The 27838-nt window shown below is 44.3% G+C and overlaps 1 protein-coding gene across 2 annotated transcripts in view; it reads left to right on the forward strand.

The window, feature by feature from the left end:
• The first annotated feature begins 10637 nt into the window (after window positions 1-10637).
• Window positions 10638-27838, forward strand: part of LOC147433492 (DEA(D/H)-box RNA helicase family protein) — a 79832-nt gene continuing 62631 nt past the window's right edge. The window contains exon 1 of one of the 2 annotated variants that reach the window (XM_086490174.1): window positions 10638-11036. In XM_086490174.1, coding sequence (XP_086346300.1) covers window positions 10662-11036 — 375 coding nt within the window. In that variant the 5' untranslated portion in view covers window positions 10638-10661. The remainder of the gene's footprint in view (window positions 11037-27838) is intronic. The other variant, XM_086490175.1, reaches the window with a different exon arrangement.

Genomic DNA, 27838 nt, shown 5'->3' on the forward strand with positions numbered 1-27838 from the left:
AATCCAAAACTACTCTTTGGCATTTGAATTGCAATCTAATCATTTCAAGGTGGTCTTCTAAATCAAAATCCTAGAGGAGCTTGTCTATTGCTTTTGTCTTCACTCTTAAGAGAGGTACCTCCCACCGTAGTTGAGTTGCCTATCATCTAAGAGCTCCGTGGCACTTGTTCTCTTTTTGTTATTCTTCAAGTTGCTTTTGCTCTTCTTCTGGCTTGCTTTGATCTTGGTTTGCTGTTTTGAAATCTTTGATCTCGGCTTGAGCTTCATTTTCCTTTACTTCAAACTCCTTCTTGTCTCCTTGATCATCAATTCCTTCTTGATCTCGGTCTTTGTCAGTAGGAGGAGAAGTTGTTGGTTTGGGTGAGACTTGTTGTTGCTCCATCTTTGATCTCTTCTCCTCTTGTTGTGTAGTGATAGTTGTGTCCTAAGGAGTATCTCTCTACATGGACTATTGACTCCCAAATGAGTCCAACAAAGATTCCAATTCAGTCATCTTCTATATCCTTTGAATTATTCCTCCTCTGTTTAGTTGGATTTGCACTTTAATACTTCATGGATCTTTTGCCTAAATAAGCTTGCTGATTTTGCTTTAGCAGTTTCTTTTTGGCATGTCTTTGGTTTGATCTTCTCTAGTCGTTCTTATCTATTTTTCTCAATCTTTCTATCGAGCTCAACATCATCTTCCTTCTCCTCTAAGGGGGCTTCATCCACTTTCTTCATTTTATCAGCTAGCCTTGCCAGTCGTTGCTCTCACAGTCATTGTACTTCTTTGCAGTCGAAGGGATGGTGATATCTTCCTCCTCTTTAGTAAACTAATACTCTAAAGGGATGCCATGATTTGTTCCTTTGATCTCTCCGCTTAGCTCAAAATGTGACTGCGTGGCCTCACTATTTGGTGTCTTGGCCCTTGAGCATTTCCCTCTTGTTCTTTGTTTTGTGGGTGTGGTGTATGTGTCCAATAGACCTTACCAAATGCTTCTCTTTGTGTAATAAATTCAATTGTGAGTCCGCTTTTGGTATCTCATCTATCATGCCCAATGCTTGATAAGCAACTTGGGTTAGTGTTGGACTTGCATTCATGTAAGCTCTATTGCAATCACTGTCCTTTATATTTGCATCTAATAGGTTCTCAAGGATGTAGTTGCCTAGTTCGCATCCTTGTTCGCATTTGATGAGTCTTCTTTTTGCCAAGCCCATTACCATTACCACATCAATATGGAGGTTTGGCTCGGTGTACCTTGGTGGCTTCTGAACCTTGAGATTCTGGGAAATAAGTCCAAGGGGAATCTCTGTGTCATTGGTGGGGCTTCACTCCGATGTAGTAACCCTCTCAAAGCACCACAAAAACCCATCAACCACATAGGATAACCCTAATAAGATATGTATGGGTGGGGCGAAGGCAAGACACTTGATTCCAAACTATGGTGAGACTCAAAGCCATACTCCTTTTCAGATAAGGAAGCAAGTGTGTGACATAACAACCTACCTTGCCAAGACACTTGATTTCAAACTATGGTGAGATGCAAAGCCATACTCCTTTTCAGATATGGAAGCAGGTGTGTGACATAACAACCTACCTTGGCAATGAGGCAACACTAGGGCTGAAGAGAGTGTGTGTCTGGGAAGCATGCAATGAGATGATGAGGCTTCTTGAGAGGCCGCACCTTAGTGAAGATGAGATACAATCATTCAAGGTGTTTATTAATAAATTCACAGAGCTAATGGTCGATGCATGGGGTGAAATCCATATCACACATTACATGCATATCTTGTTTGCCCACGGTCCATACTTTCTTAACGAGTATGAATCCCTTGCATTCTGGAGCAATCAAGGGATGGAAAGGTCACACTATCAAGCAAAGGCTGCCTATTTTAAAAGCACTCAACATGGTGGTGGAAAGATCCACAGCAACGCGTTTCAGGAGATGTTCAATGGCGAGAAGCTACACCATTTTGTATTATTTAATTGTGATGAGAAGCAGGATGTTTTGTAAGGGTTAAGAGATCATTTTTGGTGGGAACGAGTCTCTAAGGAGGAATTGTATATAAGCCAAATTTTTGTAACCCTAAGCAAATTTTGAATTAATCAAACTATTGCGTTCATTGTGCTGTGTCTGTGTAACTCTGTGTGTGTGTGTGTGTGTGTGTGTGTGTGTGTGTGAGAGAGAGAGAGAGAGAGAGAGAGAGAGGTCTTATCTCTTCACTATGCACACTATGGAGCAACCATTGCAAAGCCGACACCACCGATGAATTAGCAACGGAAAGGGCTACGCTCCAACGCCAAGCTTGCAAAGTTTCGGTTTTCTCGTGAGGCGAGCTCCCATGAGCTTCGAAGTGAGTTATCTTGCAAACGTGTGTCTATTTTGCGAGTTCTTTATACCGATGGGTTCATGGTGAGTAGAGCTACATGTTGGAACCATACTTGACAAAAAAAAATTGGTGACCTATATACATTGTATGTCTTCATACACGGTTGTTGCACGGAGTGGTTATAGGCAGGGTATTGAGTTAGAGTCCATAGGGTAGTGAACACTTGGTAAGTAGAGTGTACCTTATGAGTTTCGTGGCGTTCCGAGCACATTTGGTCTTGATTTGGAGAGTGTAAGCGTGGAGGTTGAGTTGCATTCATGAGCGCATAGGATGTCCAGATTTGATTTCTTCAAGTAGTGATTGTCTTAGAAGGTCGAGTAGGTGATTGACAACCATCCACTTGTTTCCATGCGCCTACAGGTCGAGCTTCGTCCTTGGCTGACATTTAGTTTGTTGGCCTTGTTCTTGTTGTGCTAGCATGTGCTCGTGGCATATCGGCCAACATTAGCGTCGTTGTCGGGGATGAGAGCCCTAGGTAGGTGACCTTAGACTAGTCTTACAAGGTGAAAGTTCCTCTGGTTCGCCAAAATCTTATTATTTTATTTTAGGTAGGATCCGAGAGTGGGACTCTTGAGATCTTAGGGAAGTGCTAGGGAGCGTGTGACTCACTTGGATTTTCCACCATAGGTAGTATTAGTCTTAGTTTAGTGTTGGTTGGAGTGTGAGCGATTTGTGAGGTGATAAAAATGTTAGCTAGTCTGAGTGAGGCGGTGAAGCTTTTTTCTACTCATAAATACAAAACCTCATATGATGTGTAGGAGTAGTTTAGGTAAGTGATCTGATTCTGATGTAGAGCTATTCATCATAATTTTTTTTGCTTGTATGCTTGTTTGCATTTATGATCTTTGAAAAGTTGATTTTTAGGGTTAACATGCAATAAACAAGTTCCAATGGATAATTGTGCATGGTTTAATGATGCTGGAGCATAAAAGAACACATATGCAAGAGATCTGGATGAGAAAATTATAATTTTTCAACTCTGGAATCATACGTGTACGATGTTCTTAGGCCTAACAAGAGACTAAATTTGCAAAACAGTATGCACCAGAGTGTTCAAAAGGGGTGTTTTACCCTAAGTACACCTTGAGACTAAAGTTTTGACCAACATTTGGTCCCCAAAAGACAAGAGTCGTGGACAAAGCATATCAAGGAGAGCACAAGATTCAAGTTTGAGCTGATTCTAAGCATTTAGACATCTTACGCGTATGTTGTCTAAAGTCTCAGTTTTAGGATTCAGACTGTGAATTTGGTGGTCCAAAAGTCTTCCTTGTGACCCTAGGATCTCATCTGTTCTTTCTGACCACTGCATAGAGGGAATCAATGCCTTATATACAATTGTTTGGTTGAGATTAACCCTCTAGTTTGACCAACACCGTACAGCACTAAAGTGAGAATCACTAGTTTGACAAAAATTTGTAGAGTCAAAGTTTTGTACAAATATCTTGAACCAAGGATCCTACAAGTTGATGATCATTTTCGAGTGCAAAGTACTTTACAAGTTGAGAAAGTGGTTGGAATGCAGATCAGAGCAAAGAGCAGCAGCAAGTAGACTTCTAAGATAAGAGGTTTGGGTTGATAGTCGTGTGTGAGAAATATTTGATGAATTTGAGATGTGGTAGGTGTCTTCAAAGAGACCGAAGAGTGGTAGGAGATCATGCTAGCTTAGTGTCGACAAAAGAGAGTGTAAACCTAGCAAGGATAGATCCGTTAGCACGAGGGCAGTGATACTGACACCTCTTCTGAAGGATCATATCAATGGATGGTTAACCAACAACTTGGAGGATTCCAATAGCAAGGGACAATGGGGGGTAGCACCTCCCAAAAACCCTTAAGCATACCAAAATACACGGAAATCTTCCTAAAGGGAACAAATGCCCATGGAGCCCTAATGTATGTTGATGTTCGAGGACGTCAATGCATCTGTATTGAAGAACGGCTAGCGAGAGGATTGGCAATAATCATGGTAACTGACGATGGTAATAGGTTCCGCGATGAGGAGGAAAACCACTATCTCATTGTCAAAGACCCACAATCGGTATGGAGACAACGTAGCAAGAGGGAAAATGGTTATGGAGACCTAAGAATTACCTCCTAAACTAACTCTTTCTTGAGCCTTCTACGTTCATGACAAGAGAGTAGAGAGAATGGCTACAATTTGGGAAAATATTGGGATTTACAAGCACAAGGAGGGAAGAGTAACCTCTTACTACCATTGCATGGAACCCCATGTGAATGAATTAAGCATAGGCAAAGTCCTGTACTTGTTTTTGTATGATCTTGTAGCTCGATTCCATATGATTTTTGTCGATAAGTACGGACGAGAACGCGAGCCAATTCACTCAGAAGATGTAGGGCGTGATAACGCCATAACTGATGGCGCATGCTCTAAATGAGAAGCAAAAGCCCATAGAAACCCCTAGCAAGTTTACAAATCCCTTCTCAGATGATTAAAGCATACAATGCAATCAAATGTGCCTTGTCAAGAGTGGGCCTTCTTGCCCTGCACTAGCGAAGACCAGAGAGTGGGCCCTCCTTACCCTGCCTCAGAGAAGAAAGAGTAGAAGTGGGCCTTCTTGCCCTGCACTAGTGAAGACCAGAGAGTGGGCCCTCCTTACCCTGCCTCAGAGAAGAAAGAGTAGAAGTGGGCCTTCTTGCCCTTTGCACCAGAGAAGATCAGAGAGTGGGCCCTCGACCCTCCTTGCCTTGCATCACACAAAGAGAGAGAGAGAGAGAGAGAGAGAGAGAGAGAGAGAGAGAGAGAGAGAGAGAGAGAGAGAGAGAGAGAGAGAGAGAGAGAGTTTCTAGACTTCGGGAGAAGTAGCTCGACTTTTGTCACACACGCAAAAACAAAATGAGAGCGAGGGAGAGGGGGGGGAGATGCTGCTTCTTGTGGGTCCTATCGTGCACACACACACACACACACATAATGAGAATGTGTGTGTGTGTGTGTGTGAGAGAGAGAGTACTCACATGCACAAAAACTTACATTGACTAATGTTCGATTTACTTTCAAATGGTTTGTCTGTAGTATGTATGTACAACACCGTGTCCTTTCTCCAGGTCTCTCTCTCTTTGCATACGGGCTCCCTCTCTCTCTCTCTCTCTCTCTCTCTCTCTCTCTCTCTCTCTCTCTCTCTCTCTCTCTCTCTCTCTCTCTCTCTCTCTCTCTCTCTCTCTCTCCCCCCAGAAAATCCGTCACACCTCGTCGCTTTCTCACTCCACCCATTGTGCACCGGCTTGCCCCACTGTGCTGCTCGCCCTCATTGCCAGCGTAGAGCGCAGTGCCGTAGTCGCCTCCATCACCGCGGCAGGAGCGGAGTCAGAGGAATTCAAGGCAAAGGTAGACCCAAACCCACTACCACTACCACCTCGTCATGTGCAACAAAGGCCTCGCGTAAGCCGTCAATCACACAATTCCTTGAATGGACATTATGGCCTTGATTCCCGAGTCTTCAAGTGAGGGCCCAAATGCCATCTCTTGGAGTGCGTTGATTGTGGGATACACACAACAGGAGTAGGGCTGCAAAGCTCTCGACTGTTTTCAAAGGATGCAAAGCGAGGGCCTCTCTCCAATTGCAATCACATACGCATGCATCTTGAAGGCATGTGGCTCTACACAAGAAGCCGATATGGGTTTAAAAGTTCACCCTGACATTGTTAGTCAGGGGTTGTTGCAGAAAACTGCCGTGCTTCGCAATGCCTTGGTCGACATGTATGCCAAATGTGGTGCTCCTGTGCAGGATGTCATCTTTTGAAACACACTAATTGCATGATATGCCCGACAAGGGCCGGGCAAGAAGCTATGGGCTGTTTCGAGCAGGTGCGAAGCGAGGGCCTTTCTCCATACGCTATCACCTACGTGTGCATCTTGCAGGCATGTGGCTCTATGCAATGTACTCTTGAAAAGAGATGGCGTGCTTAGCACTATGAGACCTACTACTTACTCTTGCACCTTGAAGGCGAGTGACCTTATGCAAGCAGTTGACATGGGTGAGAGAAACTATTGAGGCCCTACGTGGTCCGACGCTCTTGGGGAAGCATGTCATGCTCTAGGCTGCTTTTAGCTGATGCAAAGCAAGTGTATCTCTCCAAATTTAGTCATCTATATTTTTGCCTTGAAGGCTATGCTTACATCTTGAAGGCATATTGCTCTATGCAAGAGCTCGAGGAGGTTTCTTTTTGGAGTGTGGACTCTTGGAATACATTGATTTCAAGATTTTCCTTGTGCAACGTGCTTTGCATTGTCTTGGTCGATATGGACGCAAAGCGAGGGACTCTCTCCAGATGCAATTACCTACGTATGTATCTTGAAGGCATGTAACTCTACACAAGATACTGATATGGGCACAAAAATTAGCAATTATATTGTTAGTTAGAGGTTGTTGAAAAACGATGTCATGCTTGGTACTCCCTTGGTCGATATGTAAGCCAAATGTGTAATGCTTAAGAAAGCACAAATAGAACTTGAGCAGCTTCGTGGCTGGAATGTCGCCTCTTGGAATGCACTGATTGCGGGATGTGCACAACCAGAGCAGGATCAAAAAGATCTTGTTGAAGTGAAGTGAGGGTCTCTCTCCATAGGCGATCAACTATGCATGCATCTTGAACGAATGTGGCGCTACGAGAGATGCTGATATGGGCACAAAGACTCACCATTATATTGTTAGTTAGAGGCTGTTGAAAAAGGATGTCATGTTTGACACTGCCTACTATGGTGCGGCTTGAGAAAGCACAAAAAGACGTGCTTGAGGAGCTTCCTGTCCTCAATGTTACCTCTGGGAATGCATTGATTGCAGGATGTGCACAACAAGAGCACGCTGTTGAAAAATGATGTCCTGCTTGGCACTGGTTGATGCCAAATCTGGTGCGCTTGAGAAAGCACAAAGAGTGCTTGAGTAGCTTTTTGGACGGAATGTCGCCTCTTGAAATGCACTGATTGCGGGATGTGCGCAACAAGAGTAGGGCTAGAAAGTTCTCGTTGAAGAAAAACAAGGAGCTCTCCCTGGATGCAATTAGTTACGCATGCATCTTGAAGGTATGTGGCTCTACGCAAGATGCTGATATGGGCACAAAGTTCCACCATTATATTGTTTGTTAGAAGCTGTTGCAAAAGGATGTCGTGCTTGGCACTGCCTTGGTCGATATGTATGCCAAATGTGGGTTGCATGAGAAAGCACAAAAAGTGCTTGAGCAGCTTCTTGGCCAAAATGTCGCCTCTTGGAATGCATTGATTGTGGGATGCACGCAACAAGGGCAGGGCCAGAAAGCTCTTGTTGAAGAGAAGCGAGGGGCTCGCTTCAGATGCAATCAGCTACACATGCATCTTGAAGACATGTTGCTCTACGCAATATGGACTGATATAGGCACAAAGATTCACCATTGTATTGTTACTTAGAGGTTGTTGAAAAAGGATGTCGTGCTTGGCACTGCCTAATGTGGTTGGTGTGCTTCAGAAAGCACAAAAAGTGGTTGACTAGCTTTCGGTCCAGAATGTGGCCTCTTGGAATGCTTTGATTGCGGGATGTGTACAACACGAAGGTGACCAAAATTCTCTAGGTTGTTTTCAGCGGATGCAAAGCAAGTATATCTCTCCAAATTCAGTCACTTATACTTTCGTCTTGAAGGCATGTGGCTCTACACAAGTGCTTGAGAAGATTCGTGTCCTGAGTGTGGACTCTTGGAATGCATCGATTTCATGATTTTCTCCACAAGGGTAGGGCCAAAAAGCTCTATTTTCTTTTCAACAGCCTTATCTAGATGCAATCACGTACGCAAGAAGTTGATATGGGCACAAAAAATCACTATTGTATTGTTGGTCAGAGGCTGTTGAAAAAAGATGTTGTGCTTAGTACTGCCTTCCAAATGTGGTGCGTTTGAGAAAGCACAAAAAGTGGTTGAGGAGCTTTTCGTCTAGAATGTCATCTCTTGGAATGCACTGATTGCAAGATACGCACGATAGAAAGTTCTAGGCTGTTTTCAGCAATGCATCTCTCCAAATTCAGTCTGAATGTGACCTTCTACAAGCTATTGACATGGTTGAGAGAATTAATGAGGCCATACCTCGTCCGGGGCTCTTGGGGAGGCATGTCATGCTCTAGGATGCTTTCAGCAGACGCAAAGCAAGTGTATCTCTCCAGATTTGGTCACCTATACTTTCTTTTTGAAGGCTATGCTTACATTTTGAAGGCATCTTGCTCTATGCAAGAGCTCGAGGAGCTTCATTTTGGAGTGTGGACTCTTTGAATGCACTAATTCCAAGATTTTCCTTGTGCAACGTGCTTTGTGTTGTCTTGGTCGATATATATGCAAAGTGAGGGCCTCTTTCCAGATCAATCACTGACATATGTATCTTGAAGGCATGTGACTCTACACAAGATATTGATATGGGCACAAAACTTTGCAATTAAATTGTTTGTCAGAGGTTGTTGAAAAAGGATGTCATGCTTGGCACTGCCTTGGTTGATATGTAAGCCAAATGTGGAGTGCTTAAGAAGGCACAAAAAGAACTTGAGCAGCTTCCTGGCCGGAATGTCGCCTCTTGAGGGATGTGTGCAACAAGAGCACGGCCAAAAAGCTCTTGTTGAAGCGAAGCGAGGGGCTCTCTCTAGATGCAATTAGTTACGAATGCATCTTGAAGGCATGTGGCTCTACGCAAGATGCCAATATGGGCACAAAGATTCACATTATATTGTTAGTCAGTGGCTACTGAAAGAGGATGTCGTGCTTGGCACTGCCTAATGTGGTGCGTTTGAGAAAGCACAAAAAGTGCTTGAGGAGCTTCTTGTTCAGAATGTCACCTCTAGGAATGCATTGATTGTGGGATGCGTGCAACAAGAGCAGGGCGATGTCCTGCTTGGCACTGCCTTGGTCGATATGTATGCCACATGTGTTGCGGTTGAAAAAGCACAAAAAGTGCTTGAGCAACTTCCTGGCCAGAATGTCGCCTCTTGGAACGCGTTGATTGTAGGATGTGCGAAACAAGAGCACAACGAGAAAGATCTTGTTGAAGCGAAGCAAGGAGCTCTCTCCAAATGCAATCATCTATCCATGCATCTTGAAGGTATGTGGCTCTATGCGAGATGCCAATATGGGCACAAAGATTCACCATTATATTGTTAGTAAGAGGCTGTTGAAAAAGGATGTTGTGCTTGGGACTGCCTAATATGGTGTGCTTGAGAAAGCACAAAAAGTGCTCGAGCAGCTTCTTGTTTGCAATGTCGACTCTTGGAATGCATTGATTGGGGGGTGTGCACAACAAGAGCAAGGCCAAAAAGTTATTGTTGAAGCGAAGCAAGAGGCTCTCTTCAGATGCAATCAGTTACGCATGCATCTTGAAGGCATGTGGCTCTACGTAAGATGCTGACATGGGCACAAAGATTCACCATTATATTGTTAATGGTCTCAACGTACATTTTATTCAGGATCTCATCATTTGGCGGTGGTTTGGTTGATATGTATGCTAAATGTGGTGTCCTCACAATAGCACAAAAACTTCTTGCAGGGTATCCTCTTTGGGATGTCATCTCTTGCAGGGGTTAAGTGCAAGAGATGCCCAACATAGTTGATGCAATGAAGTGCATTGGCGATAGACATTCAATCGCACGGTGAGTAAGAATTATCTTTTTTTTTTTTTTGACACTGGGAACGCTGTTAATGAACACAATGAAAATTGTAAGCTGTCGTGGGAATGGCACGTTCCCTCGTATTATAAAAATTGGAGAGGACTGTGCAAACTCCCCCCATGCAAGGAGACTTGCATGCTTTCTTTTTTTGAAACATAAAAATGAAACTACAAACAACTAATAACATTGACATCTTCTATGATCATGAACATTGTGCTTGACAAAACTCTAACACTCCTTGTGGTTTTTTGCGAGGTATCACTTCAAAGCACTACGATTGGTATCCCATTTTTTTGAGGTACATCTCTGAATCATGACAATCAATATCCCAAACACCCTCAAGTAAAAAATTTAACACGCTTTCATGAAAAATCTCTCTCTCTCTCTCTCTCTCTCTCTCTTTGCTTCATTTTCTCTCGAGAAAATAAATAAATATAACACCCTTGATCTCTCTCTCAACTTTGTTTTGATGTCTCTCCTCCAAATTAATAATTGAAATGGCATACATAATTTTCAATATTTGTTTGATCTCAATTCGATGCGAAGGCAGCTAACGAAGCACTCTAGTTTTTTTTTAGTAGTCCATGTAAATTTTAATCAACTTGTTCAAAAGTGTGCAAGTTAGGAAGCCAAAATCATAGAAGTTTAGCCTAGACAAACATTCGAGCAATGGAGAAGCGGGATGGCAAGCGAAAGTTTCAGAGAGGGCGCAAAGATGGGCGGATGGCGGAAGCGGAGGAGATTGCTCAGCTGGAAGCTCGTCTGAGTGCGGGTGCCCCTGCTCCGGGCTCCAACCCGCTTGCTCATTCCTTACCTCTGCAGAACCAGCAGCCCTCTGATGGAGCTGCTCTCGCACCTTTTGTGGGCGCCAAGCTCTTCCAGCAGCTGCCCCTCTCTGAAAGGACCAAGCGTGGCCTCACGGAAGCTAAGTTCACGCACATGACGGCTATTCAGAGAGCAGCCCTGCCTCATGGGCTCTGTGGCCGAGACGTCCTTGGCGCTGCAAAGACTGGCTCCGGAAAGACACTTGCGTTTTTGATTCCTGTGAGTCTTGCTGCATACGATGTAGATAAAATTGGGTGCTCTTGTACCTTGTTTCACCAAGCAAAATAATTCAGTATCAATTTATAATCATGAACGTGTTGGGAAGTCTTGTCGTTGGGAGCATATTGATGTTCTGCCAATGCAGGCTCCATTTCTTGCGATGGCATTGTGTGAAGTGCTTCTTTAATCGAGAACAAGCTTTGGGTATGCCAGCTTGAAAGCAATGGAAACATTGACTATTTTGGGAAGAATTTCGTTCTGCGAAGGTGTCTAGTTGAATTAAGAGAAAGAATTTTACTGTTTTGAAAGATGCTATTGAGAAGCTTTTGCTGGAGTGTAAGGGAGATAGACCAGTTGGAATAGGTAGACTGCCATCTACAATCTATAATCGGATTGACATGCCTATAATGTTTGGAGAAGAGTACTTTGATGGGAATGCTTTACTCTTTGAGGAGTTGAACTACCAGAGTGGACCATTTGAACAAGGAAATAGGGGGGTAATTTCTTTAAACTAAATTCTGCTCCTTTAAACTTTGTCCATTGGTTTTATAAAGGATAAAGGATGTGGTAAACTTGAACTAACTTGACCAAGAACTACTCCTACACTTTGAAACTAATGACATGAGTAGGGATGTCGCAATTGTTGTCCAAGCTATGCATGGTAAAGGTGATTATCTTTTCCAATTTGGAGTTTGGACAGGCGATGAAGTTGAGGTTGCATGTTGTGAAGTTTTCAAGATCGTTTTTAATCTGGTCAGTATTGCTTCTATCTAGGACCACACATTGTAGAATCCTATTTTGGTCTTTGCTTGTATCAGGACTCTAGAATTTACATTTTTTAATCGTATGTTTGCCTTGTCATATTGAGTTATAAAGTTTTAGGAACTATCTATTTGTGTCGTCTTGTTCTCATTTTGAACACCTTTACAACTGATTTTAACTATTTATTTGTGCTGTCTTGTTCTCATTTTGAACACCTCCACAAGTGAGTTTCTTGTCCTAATTTTTGGTCAAAAAAGCTTTTCTTGCTTATTTTGCCTAGCTTTTTCACCAAGTCTTTTTTAGGTAAAATGCTGTTTTGTTTTTAAACAAATAAAATGATTATTGGATTGATCGTGCCACCTGATCGTCTTTGTTTGTATATTTTGATCTTCTAAGTTCTTACTTTTTTGACCTTGTGAAGGTATATAAATTCTATCCTTGTAAAGCTAGAATAACTATCCTAAATCATCATTGAAGGCATACCAAGTGTTTAAGGCATTGGAAGAGTCTGTCTTGCGGAACCATGTGAAAAGCTTTGCGGAAGTCCGCAACAATGTAGCCTCCTCTTCTGCCCCTTCGTCTGGCCAATCAGGCAGCATAGAGTGTAGATGTGACTAATAGTAGCAAAGCCAGCCTATCTCTCTACTTGGCTCTGTCTCTAGGATTGCTCCATAGAGTTTGGTCAAGGTATGGCCGATCATGATAGTCCTGTAGTTGTTGGGGCTAAGAGTTTCCTCGGACTTGTGGATAGGCACAATAATATGCATAGTCTACTTTGCTGGCAATTTGCGTGCAAATGCGCAATTGAAGAGTAGTGTAATTGGTTGGGCTACAGCCCCGGCGGTGCGGGACAGCAAAACAATAATTTTCATCTTTGTTAACCAGAATTTCAGCACATAGATACAAGACAAACTAATTGAGAGATAAGAGATGGGATCAGGAGAGGTGGAGAGGCGGAGCTCCTTCCCTACATGATATCGGCCCCTGAATAGGCGCCCCTCTTGGTATTTCTTTTATTTATGTAAAGAGTTACAGAACAATGCTCATGAGAGATGGCGCCTTGCTATTGTGTGATTGTGTGTGTGTGTGTGTGTGGGAGAGAGAGAGAGAGAGAGAGAGAGAGAGAGAGAGAGAGAGAGAGAGAGAGAGAGAGAGAGAGAGCTCTGACTTCTATCCTTGGTCAGTTCTTGCTACATGGCGGCCACCACACCTGCACCAGGCGTCACGACGACTGCCCACGCACCCTTCACTTGGACATATGACCCGACTATGGAAGTCCTAGCTAGTATCGAGGCGGCCACTACACATTACCGGGGCTGCACACTAGTTGAGCGCATGGTGGGCCTATCCCCTTCATGCGGCACAGTTCAAGAGCGATTCCAGTCTGCCCTCGGTGGCGCTGAAGGCAGCATCTTGGAACTCATCATACAGGGCCGTGGCATCTTTCAGGTGCAGCTTTCAGACGACTGCTGCGTCGAGTCTCTCTACTTGCTCTCCTATTGTTGCAAGGACCCGAGTGCTTTTTCTAGAACGTTGGACATCAGAGTTCGATGTTGAGGAGTTTGAGCGCTAGCAAAGGATCCCTCATTTTTCAGTCACTCTCCTTTCCATTGCTCCCAGTCCATCTTTCAAGTTGTGTTACTGGTGTTGCCGCTAGGTGGGGCCTGGTTATATGTGGTTCACTGGTTACAAAGATCGGCACACCACAGATACAGGTCTAGTGGGGATACTTTCCAAAAATAGTACGACTTTGCGATCCCACGATAGACCAGGTTCGCCTACAGAGGTTGGTGGTTACAGGTCGCGCGCATCAGTGTCTTGGATGCCATTAATTTGGGCACATGGTGAGAGACTGCCCTTTCCATCCTCTGCGTCGCTCTGAGCCACAACATCCCCCACCTTAGGACGCAACGGGTGGTTGGCAGAAGGCTCCTCGTTGCCTTACTTTTCTGCAGGCGTTGCCTTCAGCAACACCACTCCCACCACCTCGACAACCTTGTCTCCGACAATCTCACAGATCTCAGCTACTCAACCGGTCCAGCCGCTATAGGACATACCCTCTACTTTGCGACATCCACCCAAAGCTTCCTCGCCTTTAGCTATGGAGACAGATTTCCCACCTCTTACCATCTTCACGTGTCACGAGACACGGGCACCACGGGCCAGACTGAGCAACTTTAAGCACTCCAAATAACAACTAGATAGAAAGAGATGCACGACACGAGATAGGAGTGGCGGAGTTCCACCCCAAGAGAACACTGGCCCCAAACATTGGTGCCCCTTTCGGTATTTCTTTATATTGATTCAACTCAGTACAACCCCGGTACTCCAATCCCTGCATCTTCACGTAGAAGCATGCCAGAGAATGAGCCCTTGGCTCATATTTAAAGGCCCTTGGCCATGAAAAGCACTTACATGAAAAGCTTCAAACTCAAAAGCATCTGGTCCCAAAAGCAACCCAACGTAATTTATGGAAATCCGTACAATTGCCATGTCATCATTGTAAAACGCGAAAATTCGTACAGCTGCACGTCAACATGTCAATGCGTTTTAAGGGTTGTCCGTACAGTTGCCATGTTGTCATCTTCTACGCTTTGTGTGTGTGTGTATGTGTGTTGGCCTCGCTTTAATTTTAATGCCTTTAGGTCCCCTAGGCCCCATCAAACGGGGTGCCATAAGCTAGTAGGACTTCTTCTTCTTCTGCTGTTGTTGCTTCTTCTTAGGGTTTAGGCCCCTCGACCATTGCCTCTTCTGCTAGATACTGCTAGCGCTAGCTTTTCTTATATATTGCCCGAGTCAAATTGCCCTACCCAGTTTCCCAACAAAGTCACTTATTAATAATAAGTGAAAAATGGCTAAAATAGGGAAAATAGGTTTGTGCATTGTAAAAATGCTCGTGATGGGTTCTGATGGTAATCTGATGATCATGCTGTGTGCAACTAGAGGATATGCATCTACTCTAAGTGCCTGGACATGCACGGTCTGCGAACAGACTCACAAAAGTGCCATAACACTTCCTAAGCTAACTGACCCTTGTCATGAAGTAGCTTGTCCACGTACACATAGGGTTAGATGTGCATGTGACTAAGTGAGGTACTGGTACCGAACTGTATGGCATCGAGGGAGATCGCCAACAGCGTCTGGTTGGAAAGGACTCTTCGTCGGCCCACTCTGATGCGTGGGTCATGCGATACTTGAACTTCATAAAGGTCTGCAACGCTTGCTTCTTTGGGCCGCGCCGAAAGCGACAATCATCTATGGCTCCTTCCATGCTTCAACTTCGTCTATAGTCATGCGTCTACCTTCTTCAAGAATCTCCGAGGATGAAAATTCTTGAAACCACTTCCAACACAAAAACATGAACATACCCATTCAATGTAAAGTGACTAGAAAAATTCTAGTCTTCTTTAAAGGTTGTGCATCCAATGTAGATGGACATATAGGTGGAGTGCCAAACCGTTCATCAAACACACGCAAACGATGGAATTGAAACTTGGTTTTTTGATCTAAATCTATCAATTGTGGCAAATCATAATGGAAATGCCGATGCTTGATGCTCAATCCTTCTCGTGCTCTTTCGGATACTGTGTCATGCCAAGGAAGAGACATGGAATGTGAATTCCTTGAATGCAAACATTTCATCTTTTCATGAGTAATCCGCATACATCGGTGCTTATTCATGAGTGAATTGTGTTCATCGTGCAATATGTCATGCCTATGAAAAGGGATCACATAAAGACGGTGACTGAAATACAGGAAACCGTCACGAATGAAACACTTGAACAATGCGTACTGACTAATCATGTGCATACACAATACTTCCTGTGGGGGTTCCTCAAATCTCAACTCGAGGGCCAAGATCAGTTCTCCGTGATTAATCGAATCTGCAATGAGGTTAACTTCACTAGAAAAAGCATCAACTAAACCATCATCTTGGTGAACAATCACATCTTTATCCTGCAAATCATCATCATTGTAAATAAGCACATCTATATCATGCAAATCATGTGTGTCGTGCTTTGGAGAAGAAAAGACTGAGAGAGTCTCCTCCTTTTTCTTTTCAAGCTTCGCTTGCACATTAGAAATGAGAGATGAAGAATGAACAACTTCCTCCCCACGAATGACAATGGGAGAGTCACTTTTGGCATTGAAAGTGAAAGTATTTTCCGCCCAATCAATAAGAGGGTTGTGCTCACGAAACCATTGAATGCCTAAAAGCATATCACATCCTGAGAGAGGAGATACTACAAATTTTCTGCGGAAGGATGCTTGTTGAACAGTGGACAACACACCAAGGCATTCTCCTGTAATGAGAGAGCCCATATCGGGAGCGCAGCCCGACACCTCGAAAGGAGATGTCTTGCGAACCTCCAAGCGGGCTCTTTCGACAAGAGAGGGACTAATCACATCATGCATACTACAAGAATCAAACAAGACCACCATGTATTGACCATTCACATGACCATAGCACTTCATGAGAGACTCATCAATGGGAGGATCATGAGAAACTTGGGACACACTAGTGTTCTCATTTATGGCATTAACAGAGGATGTGGGTTCTCTGGGTTCTTTAGATTCGTTAGATTCAATCTTAGGACATGTTCTTTTTATGTGACCCTTGATGTGACTATGATAACATCGACCTTTCTTAGAATAAATGCTTTGTTCTTATGACGTGATGTATCCTCCTAAAATTCCTTGTGGTGCTTTTTCATCTGGGTTAGCTTTACCCGTAGATTCATTTGGAGAGTTCTTTTCTGAGAGACTAGAGGAGGATTGGTTAGAAGAGTTACCATCCTTACCATTCTTACCGTTCTTATCATTCCGAGGGTTCTGAGAAGTCTGAGTGGTACCTTGAGAAGTCTTGTTCTCCTTCGGCTTTCCCTTATTGTGCTTCACAAGAGCAATCGCTACCGCCTTGTTGAGATCGATGGGATCGAGTACCTCGACATCAAACTTGACATACTTGTCCAATCCATAAAGGAATGCCTCCTTGTGCTCAATTTCCGATTTGCGTAATTGGGTGCCGAGCTGCAAAACACGATTAGAGAAAGACATAACGGGCATACCATTTTGCTTGAGACCGAGCCAATCGTCCTTCAATCGTGCGAGGTACTGGGGTGGCATAAACCGCGCCTTCTTGGAAGTCGGCCCAATTGAAGGAAAGGGGCGCATCTCCGTCGGCTTCCTCTAGGTGCGCAGCCAACTGTGCCTCTTGCCATGCCTGGTACCAATTAATGGCATCATCGGCAAGGTACATGGCTGTCGTTAAAACCTTGCTATTTCTTATCTTCTTAGTTGTCGCAAAGTAAGCATTAAATTGATGCAACCAAGAATGAATAATAGTAGCATCCATCTTACCGTCATACTTATTGAACGTCAATATCATCATATCCATCATTGTCTTGACCAAAGCCTCCATAGGATTTGGTGCAATCCTTGGCGTAGATGGGGAAGGGGGAGGGTCGGAAAAACCTCCTGGTGGGGAAAATTCTTCTTCGCCACTTCCATGCTCACCACCTCCTTGCGAAGTATCCATTCCGCTTCGGGTGATGACCATACACTGAATTCAGTCTTGGGTTCTTAAGTTCACGAGGAACTTGGGTTCTTTTGGTTCTTGGGTTCTTGGGGGTCTTGAGTTCTTGAGGTTATTCTTTAGCTTGCAATCTGTGTTAGAGAAGGATCTTCTCTTACCCGAGCTCTTCTCTTTCCCGCGGGCGCACCCCTTGACGGCCTTGTGCTCACACCAAGGTTGCTTTTTTCCACCTCACGTCGATTGGCCGGCCACTAAGTGCACGGTCCGCTCTCAATGAGTGAAAAGAGAAACAAGGGGAGGTTGGACAAGCCCTTCTTTCTTGGGTTTCCTGTCACTCTTCAAAAACACGATTAGAAATCGACATGCCCAAGTTGACTTGGGTTACGTGCGACAGCAACAAGCAAAAAAATTCTTGCGGTTCTTTCCTTGAGTGATACAGAACATTGCCAAAGCTCTGATATTAATGTAAGGTGCAGCGGAAGTGATGTTGAACTTTGCTCAAGATGAGTGCTCCGTACTGTGCTCAAGGGTTCCTTTTAACTACGGAAGGGGGAGCCTTCCGTTCCTTTAGTGAGAGAGTCCAAATGATCACAAACAAAGTGGTAAACACTGTGAATGAAGGTGCTGAGATAGAGATAGAGAGAGAAGAATACGACACCAGAATGTTGTCAAACCCTCCTCCAAAGGCCCCACTCTATGGCGAGAGCGGTCTACTATCGATTGCACAAATCTATACAATGCAATGGACTTGCTGACGATGTCGACAATGACGAGGACGGGGACGAGACGGGCTGAAAACTGAAAACGCTAATGGCTGAAATTTGCAAATCTTGTATCTGTTGAATTCTGACTCTATGTCGGTGACGACGACGCCGCGACGATGACGTGCTGAAAACGCAGATGCTGAAATCTGCGAATAGCAGGCTGAATCTGCAAACGCTGGCTGATCTGATCGTGCGGCGAGGATCTGCTGTGGGAAGGTGAGATCTGCGAGGTTTGGGGGCTGTGGTACGGAGTCTAAATGCTGAAAACTGAAAATGCTGATGCAATCATGGGTTCTGTCGTCGGGAATCTGCAAACGCTAGAGGTAGTTTGCAATTTCAAAAACACTGGGCTGATTTGCTATTTGATGCAAAAACGCTAGGGAGTCTGTTGTGATCCGCTATTGCCAGGCATCATCTGCAACTGCAAAACGTTGGGCTGATTTGCAAAAGCTGAAAAAGTTGGCTGGTCTTTGGTGGTTGAAAACTCTAGGTTGCCTGCCGGGGGGTCTTGCTGAGAAGGTGCACTGTCGAACGCTTGGTCCCTGCCCCCTCTTCTGCCAGATACTACTAGCGCTAGATTTTCTTATATGTTGCTTGAGTCAAATTGTCCTACTCAGTTTCCCAACAAAGTCGCTTATTAATAATAAGTGAAAAATTGCTAAAATAGGGAAAATAGGCCTGTGGACTGTAAAAATGCTCCTGATGAGTTCTGATGGTAATCTGATGATCATGTTGTGTGCAACCAGAGGATATGCATCTACTCTAAGTGCCTGGACATGCACGATCTGCGAACAGACACACAAAAGTGCCAGAACACTTCCTAAGCTAACTGAACCCTTGTCATGAAGTAGCTTGTCCACGTACACATAGGGTTAGATGTGCACGTGACAAAACAATTCAAATCGGCACCAAGACATGCTTAAAATAGATACCATCCATTTCAAACAAATCTCAAAACAGTACTTGCTCAAACAGAGTTCAAAAGTAAAACTACAAAACAACTAGAAAATTCATTTAGGATTTTGTTCGGACAGTGGAACTTTGAGGACGGCTGGCTTGTCCTTCTGCATCAAGGTAATGGTTCGGTTTCGAATGTGGAGAGCTGCATCACTCGTCGTGCCAAGGCATGCTCAAGAGAACGTTGCAATTGCCCAACTTCATAATGTGAAATCGGCTGCTTTTTCATGATTATCTTGGATAGTCACTGGAAGGGCACCAATGAGTGGTACCACTTTCTGAGTTTGCCCCGTGGTTAGCTCGGCTTCAATTTCTCCACTCTCTGGACCATAATCAAAGTGCATCTGCTTCAAGAATTTTGGATGGATGAAGTTCTCTATAGCTCTGGGATCAAAGAAAATAAGGGCTTTCAAGCTGTTGACTTTGCCATATGCTCAACACAATTCATTTGTACTTTCAAGGCGTATGCCATAGATATCAAGGACTAGTCCAATAGCGGGTCTAGCTCTCTTAGCTGGAGGTGGCCCTTCGGATCTTTCTGTCGTGGGAGCAGACTGTTGCTCTAAAGACGTTGAGGCTCGCTCAGGACATGTATTGAATATATGGCCTCTTTGATAACATTCGAAGCATCGGCCTTCTTGTAAAAGGGTTTCTCGTTAACGCTGTACCAGACGAGGCCTTTGAGGTTGGGTTCACGAGACTCCCGAGAATTTGTTCGTTGTTGGCGAGAGTTTTAGTTGGTGGCCAAAATTGATTCTGTGGTAAACTTGAGGTTGGGTTTCACGAGACTTCCGAGAATTTGTTCGTTGTTGGCGAGAGTTTTGGTTGGTGGCCAGAATTGATTTTGTGGTAAACTTTCCCTTCATCAATTTGTAGCCGACCGCGACATGGTCCATAGGTTCTTGCATGGTTGAGACTTGCTTGGATAGACAATATTTCTGCAACGGTGATGGTAGTCCAATGGTGTATCGCTCGCATTGGTCCTCCAAGGAAGTGAACTTAAAGGAGGACACCTGAAGGTAGACGTCGAGAAACCTTTGGTTATAGTCGTCCATGGTCTCTGTGGCAAGCACTTTCAAGTTGCCCCATTCTTCCAAGATTCGGACTTCAAAGAGAGAAGTCATATGAGTGCGTGCAAATATTGTCTTGAAAGCTTGCAAGGTCCTTGGAGCATGCGGTTGCGTCTAGATGGAACTCCACCACTGCATGACATTATCTTGAAGAAATCCCGCTCCTCGAGAAATCTTGGATTCTTTTGTATAGTTCCCCAAAGCATAGTAGTTGTCGAATTGTTGTAGGAACTGCAATGCTTTCTTCCGATCTTTTCATCTCGGAAGAGGTGAAAAATTTGTTTGTCGTGCCGTCATCTTTGAAATCTTTCGGTTGGTTAGGCGAGTATCCTGGGTATGGATAATAAGGGTGTCCATATGGGCTCCAACCATTGTAGCCTTGTGGCGGTGGAGGTATGGGCAACGGCGGTTGCAGTGGATAAGGGTCAGATGGCTGCACCATATTCCTGAAGATTCCCTTGATTGGAACAAACGGTTGGGAAGGTTGCCGGTTGGAAGATCTCGTACTTTTTGGTGCTGGAGGAGGAGGTAACATGTAATTGGAAACGGTTGAAAACTTTGCAGCATTGAGAGATTCTATTGAGGATGCGGCTAAAGAATGTTGTGAAGCTCGTTGTGGAGAAACTCGATGCGCGATGGAGTAAGGTTGGGAGTGGCTAATAAGTCTAGGGTCGGCCACGAAGATACGTTAGTAAAATTCCCTCTAAAACTTCGAAGCGCCACCTTGCTCTGTCTGCTCTTTAGTAGGACCGGTATGCTTTTACTGGTGTGCTTTCAAAAAAGCACACGCCTGAAGCTCTGATACCACTGTCACGAGACATGGGCACCATGTGTGTCACAAACGGGAGTGCATAACAATATTGTCATGTGACACATCCCAACCCTATGTGTCCGTGGACAAGCTACACCACAGGAGGGTTCAGTCAGTCCGATCAAGTTAGATTAGCAGTGATCTGGCACTTTTGTGAGTCTATTCGTAGACCGTGCATGCCCAATCACTTAGCATAGATGCATATCCTCCGATTGCACATAGCATGATCATCGGAATTCCCATCAGAATCCATTAGCATCAGTTAGGGGAATTTTCCAGTGCATTTAGCCTATTTTCCTATTTATTGGGATTTTCACTTATTATTTTTAAGTGACTTTCCAACAAAAGTAGGTAGGGCAATTTTGCTAAGTTAATATATAAGCAAACCAAAGTTCACACTTTCTGGCAGAAGAGGCAGCAGGAGCACCTTGCTCAACAGGCAACTTCTAAGCAAGACCAACCCCCGCGACTACTCTTGCGTTTTCTCCACAGAAGACCTAGCGTTTTTGCATCAGATCAGCCTTGGCGATTTGTGCACAGCAGATCAGCCCCGACGTCATCACGACACAGTAGATCAGCCTAGCGTTTTTGCATTTGTAGAACCCCGGGGACAGAAGGATCAATTTCAGCCCCTGGCATTTTTGGATTTCAGCAGCAAATTAAGACCGGCATTATTCACCTAAAGTGTAGCAGATTCAGCCATCAGTTTTCAGCCCTAAGAAACCTCATTTTTCAGCCAAGAAAACGCAGCCAAAACAGTCGTTTTCAGCCACCGAAACAGTCCCGAGATTCAGCGATTAGAAGATCTCAGATTTCAGCCATCGTCGTCGTCGTCATCGTCATCGTCGTCACCGTCGTCGTCATCGGCATAGACCAAGTTGCATAGTCCATTGCATACGCATTGTACACCTTTGTGCAATCAAAGAATAGACCACTCTCGCCGACGAGTGGGTCCTACGGAGGAGGGTTTTACAACTCTCGGTGTCGTATCTCTTCTCTCTCCTTCTCTCAGTCTCATTCACTTGCACGCACAATCCACTCACTTTGTTCGTGACCACAACACTCTACAAAGACGGAAAGCTCTCCCTTTCCCTAAAGAACTAAAAGGAACCTTGAGCAATAAAGATCACTAATCTTGAGAAAATACAACATTCATTCAGTTGCACCTTACAAATATAAAATACATTTGGATAAATAGAATTTATCACTTAATACTGAAGCCAGAGGATATAGAGAGAAATAGATAGAGAGAGAGGGAGAGAGAGAGTGAGAAGATCGACACAGTATTGGGACCAGAAGATGGGCTGGTCCCTCCCCGTAATAGTATCTTTATTAGGGAGAATCTTTTTTACAAGCACAAGAACCGGAGAAAACCCCTCCGTTCTAATTCTCTGACTCGATGGTCGTTCCTTCCCGTAAGGGAAATCCGAGAGACGAGCTCTCAATCCTTTTTCCGTCTGTACTCGGAGTCGAGACTCCGCAGACAATTTCCGAATTCCGTTCCCGGAATTCCCAAGCGTAGGCCAAAGCCTTCTCGCTTCTCCTTCGCAATGAAGTACTTGCAAACACACACGCAAACACGCGACAACAATTCGTATGGTGAATCCACATTAGATACCCGTCGCTCTTGCGCGGGAAAAGTGACTTCCGTGCTTCGTAGTTCCTTACAGGGTTTAATAAATCTTGCGCTGGCTTATTAGTTGGTTGTAATAGAAACCATGCGTTGCTGTATAAGTGACCTGTGTAGACTTTTCACGAAAGGCTGCCAGCGTAAGATGTAACAAACTGCTAGCCTAAAGAATGGAGCCAACTTACAGATGTGCCGAGGGGCCTAAACTGTCACAAAGTGATGACGTGGTTGCCTGAGAGCAAAAACCCTAACCCTAATTTCTACCAAAAACCCTAATTGTTGAAACCCTAATTTTGCATGAAACCCTAACCCTAAAATCAAAAACCCTAATTTTGCCCAAAACCCTAATTTTGCTGAAACCCTAACCCTAAAATCAGAAACCCTAATTGTGCCCAAAATTCTAACCCTGATTTGCTGACGTGGCGGGCTGACACGTGGCCTGCCGTACAGACACCAGCGCGATTTAGGAAAAGTTGGCAGCTTTTTGGCATTGCTTTTGGACTAGAAGCTTTTGAGTTTTAAAAGCTTTTTACTGTAACTGCTTTTCAGGCCAAGGGCCTTTAAATATGAGGCTAGGGCTCATTCTCTGGGTGCAGAGTCTGGAGTACCGGCTTGTACTGTGTTGATGCAATATAAAGAAATATCGAAAGGGGTGCCAAGGTTTGGGGCCAATACTCTCTTGGGTGGAATTCCGCCACTCTGTGTTGCGTGTCGTCTCTTTCTTTCAGTTTAGTTGTTATTGAAGTGCTAAAAGTCTGTTCAGTCTGTTCTTTTCTATTGGCACGTGGTGCTCGCCTTGTGATAGTGGTATCAGAGCATCAAGCATGTGCTTTTCTGAAAGCATACCGGTCCTACAAAAGAGCAGACAAAGCTATTGGATTTTGACTTGAGGTACCTTTGCCCTCCAACCCGGACTCTTTGCCCTCCAACTCGGACTTATCAACTACTCCCACCCTTACTTCATCGCGCATCGGGCACGCTCCTGTCTTCACCGCTCATGTCTTACAGCGCCTAAGCCATTAAGATCACTTGCAAAAGAAGGATCCCAGATTTGTTTCGAGTCACTGTTTTTCTCAGAAGCAGTGCCATGCAGATGTTGATGTCTATAGCTACTAAGTTGCACACTTCCAAGGACCTGGCAAGCTTTCAAGAAAATTTTTGCTCGAAGTTATATGGTTTCTGACATCTTCCTTCGAAGTGCAACTTCTGGTAGAGTAGGGTATCTTGAAATGCTTGCCATGGAAACCCTAGCAGATTATGACTTGAAGTTTCTCGACATCTCCCAATAGATGTCTCTTCACGACCAAATGACCTTGGAGGTCCAATGCAATTGCTATCTTGGGACTACCATCGCCGCCAAAGAAACATTGTCTGTCCAAGAGTTGATGGACCATGCTGTGCTTGGCTACGACCTTATGAAAGGAACCTAACCCTAATTTTTGATGCAGGTTTCAGGATGGAAAGTCAGTCGACTTTTTGAGCTCGACTGATGTCGAGATTGCTTTTTGAGTTTGACTTCTGTTTGAGAACTTGTTTGGTGATCTTGTTTGAAATGGATGGTATCTGTTTTGAACCTGTTTTGGTGCCGATTTGAATTGTTTGACTCTGATTTAATATTGGTTTCATTGATTGGTGATTTTACTCCGGGTGTAGTAGTGAAAAATGATGTTTGAGAATTCTTGTTCATACTCATGGCCCGGACCCTTGTGGTTATTTGCGGGGGGAGTATTGAATGATTGAAAAGTGATGTTTTTACTCATGGCCCGGACCCTTGTGGTTATTTGCGGGGGGAGTATTGAATGATTGAAAAGTGATGTTTTTACTCATGGCCCGGACCCTTGTGGTTATTTGCGGGGGGCGTATTGAATGATTGAAAAGTACTGTTTTTCTACTCATGGCCTGGACCCTTGTGGTTATTTACGGGGGGAGTATTGTTGTTGTTACTCATGGCCCGGACTTGGATGGTTATGCGGGAGGAGCATTAAGAAGTCTGAGCAGTGGTTACTCTCAGCACCTCCAAACGACGCACGCTGCGGTCTGGGGAGCGTTTGGTTGTAAAAGGCCTCTATATCTCATGGCTCGGACCTTTTTAGGTTATTTGCGGGAGGAGTGATGAGGGAGTCGTTGAACAGCTCATGGCTCGGACGTGGATGGTTATTTGCGGGGGGAGTGTTCATCGGCGACTTTATGTTTCTATGTCTTGTAACATGCATATGTGAGCATTTGTGTTGCATTGTGATGTGCCAACCACTGAATATTCCTAATTGGATGAGATTGCCTGGGTATGTAATTTTTTAGTGCATCAAGACACTCATGGAAGCTCAGTACGGTCTGGGTGTGATGGCTAATTTTACTACGCCGGAATATCAAGAGTTCCGATCTTGACGAAAGGAGAAGCTAACTCCTTGATCAAAAGAGTAGAAGGAGAAGCAAACTCCTTGATCAAAACAACCGAAAGGAGAAGCTAACTCCTTGATCAAAGGAGCAGAAAGGAGAAGCTAATTCCTTAATAAAAAGAACAAACTGATTGTCCCTCGGAACGACCCTCGGAAATTTTTGAGCTAACTTGAGTTGTTTTGCAGATATGTTGTAATCGTTGACGATTACTCTCTTTCAAGAAGGGGAGATGTAACAAACTGTTGACGTGTCAAAGCCTAAAGAATGGAGCCAACTTATAGATGTGGCCGAGGGGCCTAAACTGTCACAAAGTGATGACGTGGCTGCCCGAGAGCAAAAACCCCCAGCCCGTTCAATCCAAAAAGGGCGGTAGACTTTACTTCAAACCTTGATTTAGCTTTCACCCATTATTAGTCGTTTATTTTACCTGTACTTTCAAGACACAACAAAGGGGAGAGGGATACAGGCTGCTAGATTGCACCTGTATGAGTAGACCGACACCAGATTGGCCCTAAACCTGGAAAAATACACAGCAGTCTGTAATTTACTGTTTCGGGCTTCGTTTCGCGTGTCGGTCGCGTCCGTAGCAAGTCCTCGAGCTCCCGCACCTGTAGGGCTACTTGCCCTTTGAATCGGACGAGATTTCTGGCGTGAAACCTCTTCGAATTCACCTGTGCCTGCGGGGGATTAGCTGCTAGCTAATCCAGTACCTGTGCAAGAGGCTCTTGCCTCGGCAATCGCGCATGAACCCACACAACTGTACATTGGTCAAATGAAAAACCCACTAGTGGGGCATAACATACTGCCATAGGGGAGAGAGAGGGCAGTGCGTAGCGTGCAGGGCATCACTCCTGGCATCGCACTGTACATAGGAGGGAAAGCAAGCACTCCATAGCTCTTAACCTGTGACAGACTGAAAATGAGCCTCTCCCAGCTTAAAATTCAGCGCCACCTTCTCTTGCATGAGGAAAGTGCACCAGAATGTGCCACTTGGCGCATTTACAAGCATTTTCCCGTTTCGGGGTTGCCGCCTAAAAATCTCCCAACCAGTCACCCAGTTGACTTCACGGCAGAGTAAGAAAATATTCTCCTTGTCATTCCGGAGGTAATGACGCAAACACATTTTCAAGTCCCAAAATAGCAGTTCCCTAAATTTTAGGAGATGCTGCCATTGTATCTTTCTAGGTCATCTGACCCTCTTTGTACACTGCAGCCACACCCAGAACTAAAATGTAGCCTCTGTAACAAAGGATTCCAGTTTGGCTAGTCAATGATCCCACTTGGCTAACCATAGTCCTTGTCCAACTTTAGTGCTCTCTTGCCCTCAGGCTTGGACTCCCTCTGGACAGTTCCACACTAGCTATGCAATGCAGGGCAGTTAGGGTGTTTCCAAAAAGTGAAAGTAAATAGATAATAAGAAAGAAATCAACAAAAAGGATAGATAGTAGTCACACGCTGGTGACATACCCCCCTCTTGAAATCTCAAACGTCCTCGTTTGCATCTATGTCGTACATGCTCACGATCAACACTGATGTATTCAACACCTGTCGACACATGTACGACACATACATGCTCATTGTCAACCCTGGTGTATTCAACACCTCGTCGACTCATGTATTGCCTGCGTGTGAACCCTGTCCCAATGACGTAGTGGTAGCTTCGCACTGTGCCATTGCTTTGAGTTACTAACTTTCCAATGACAAAATGGTAGCTGCACATTTTGCCACTGTCTTATAGTACCCGTTGGATCCCGTAACACTTTCGAGTATACCCAAACCGACAGTTTAAGAATGCAGTTACACATGTACTCTTTAATAGAAGCAATTACTGTATCCTTGACAAACTAACAAGAAATACTCACTTCTATAGCACTAACAAAACTTTTGGACATTCCATAAGAGCAATTGCCAAACTGACAATCTGTACAGCTCTAACATTCATGTAACAGGTATTTCATTTGAGCTCACTTTAAATACCATGTACATCATTTGTTTCAGAAGCCATTGTCACACTGACAATCCATGTAGCTTTGAAACTCAAGGGGTCAAGGTAGGTTGCAAATCAAAGGCTTCAAGGTAAAGTGATAACACAGTTGGTGACTCTGCAAGTTCACCTTCTTACTTGAAAATATTGCTCATAAACAAGCGTGCCATCTGATCTGGTTTTATCTTCTTCCTGACAGGAATTAAATGAGCTTGTTTGTTGAATCTGCAAATAATGGTCCAAATACCACCGTTTCCTGTCTGCGTTCTCGGAAGATCAAAGATAAAATCCATAGCAATACTTTCCCATGGTTTATCTGGAATAGGTAGTGGTTGCAATAACCCTGGTGCCTTTTGCCTGTCAAACTTGACCTTCTGGCAAATTAGGCATTCTCGCACAAAGGCATCCACATCTCTTCTCAATGTAGGCCAATAGAAGAATGTCTCAACCGCTTTAACTGTAGCATCGATACCACGATTCCCTGCATACGGTGGGACATGACTCTCTTCCATAACCTTGCGTCGCAATGGCTTTGTGACACACAATCTGCCATGCATCATCATGAACCCATCTTTGAGAAGATAGTGTTCATGACGTTGTCCATCCATTAGCTGCTCGAAGACCCTTGTAAAATCTTCATCATTTGCATACTGTTCTCTCATATCATCAAGTTCATGATGATAAGGAATTGACACAGCTGAAATTTGTGGCTTCCTTGACAAGGCATCAGCCACAACGTTCTTCTTGCCTTCCACATGCACAATCTGAAAATGGAACATGGACAAAATATTTGCCCATCGCATATGCTTCTCAGATAACTTTGTCTGTGTCAAGAAGTATCGCAAGGTGTGATGGTCCGTTTGAACAACGAAATCTGCACCTAGCAGGTAG

This window comes from Adiantum capillus-veneris, chromosome 19, assembly GCF_014529385.1.
Source record: "Adiantum capillus-veneris isolate H3 chromosome 19, ASM1452938v2, whole genome shotgun sequence".
Taxonomy (NCBI): Eukaryota; Viridiplantae; Streptophyta; class Polypodiopsida; order Polypodiales; family Pteridaceae; genus Adiantum; species Adiantum capillus-veneris.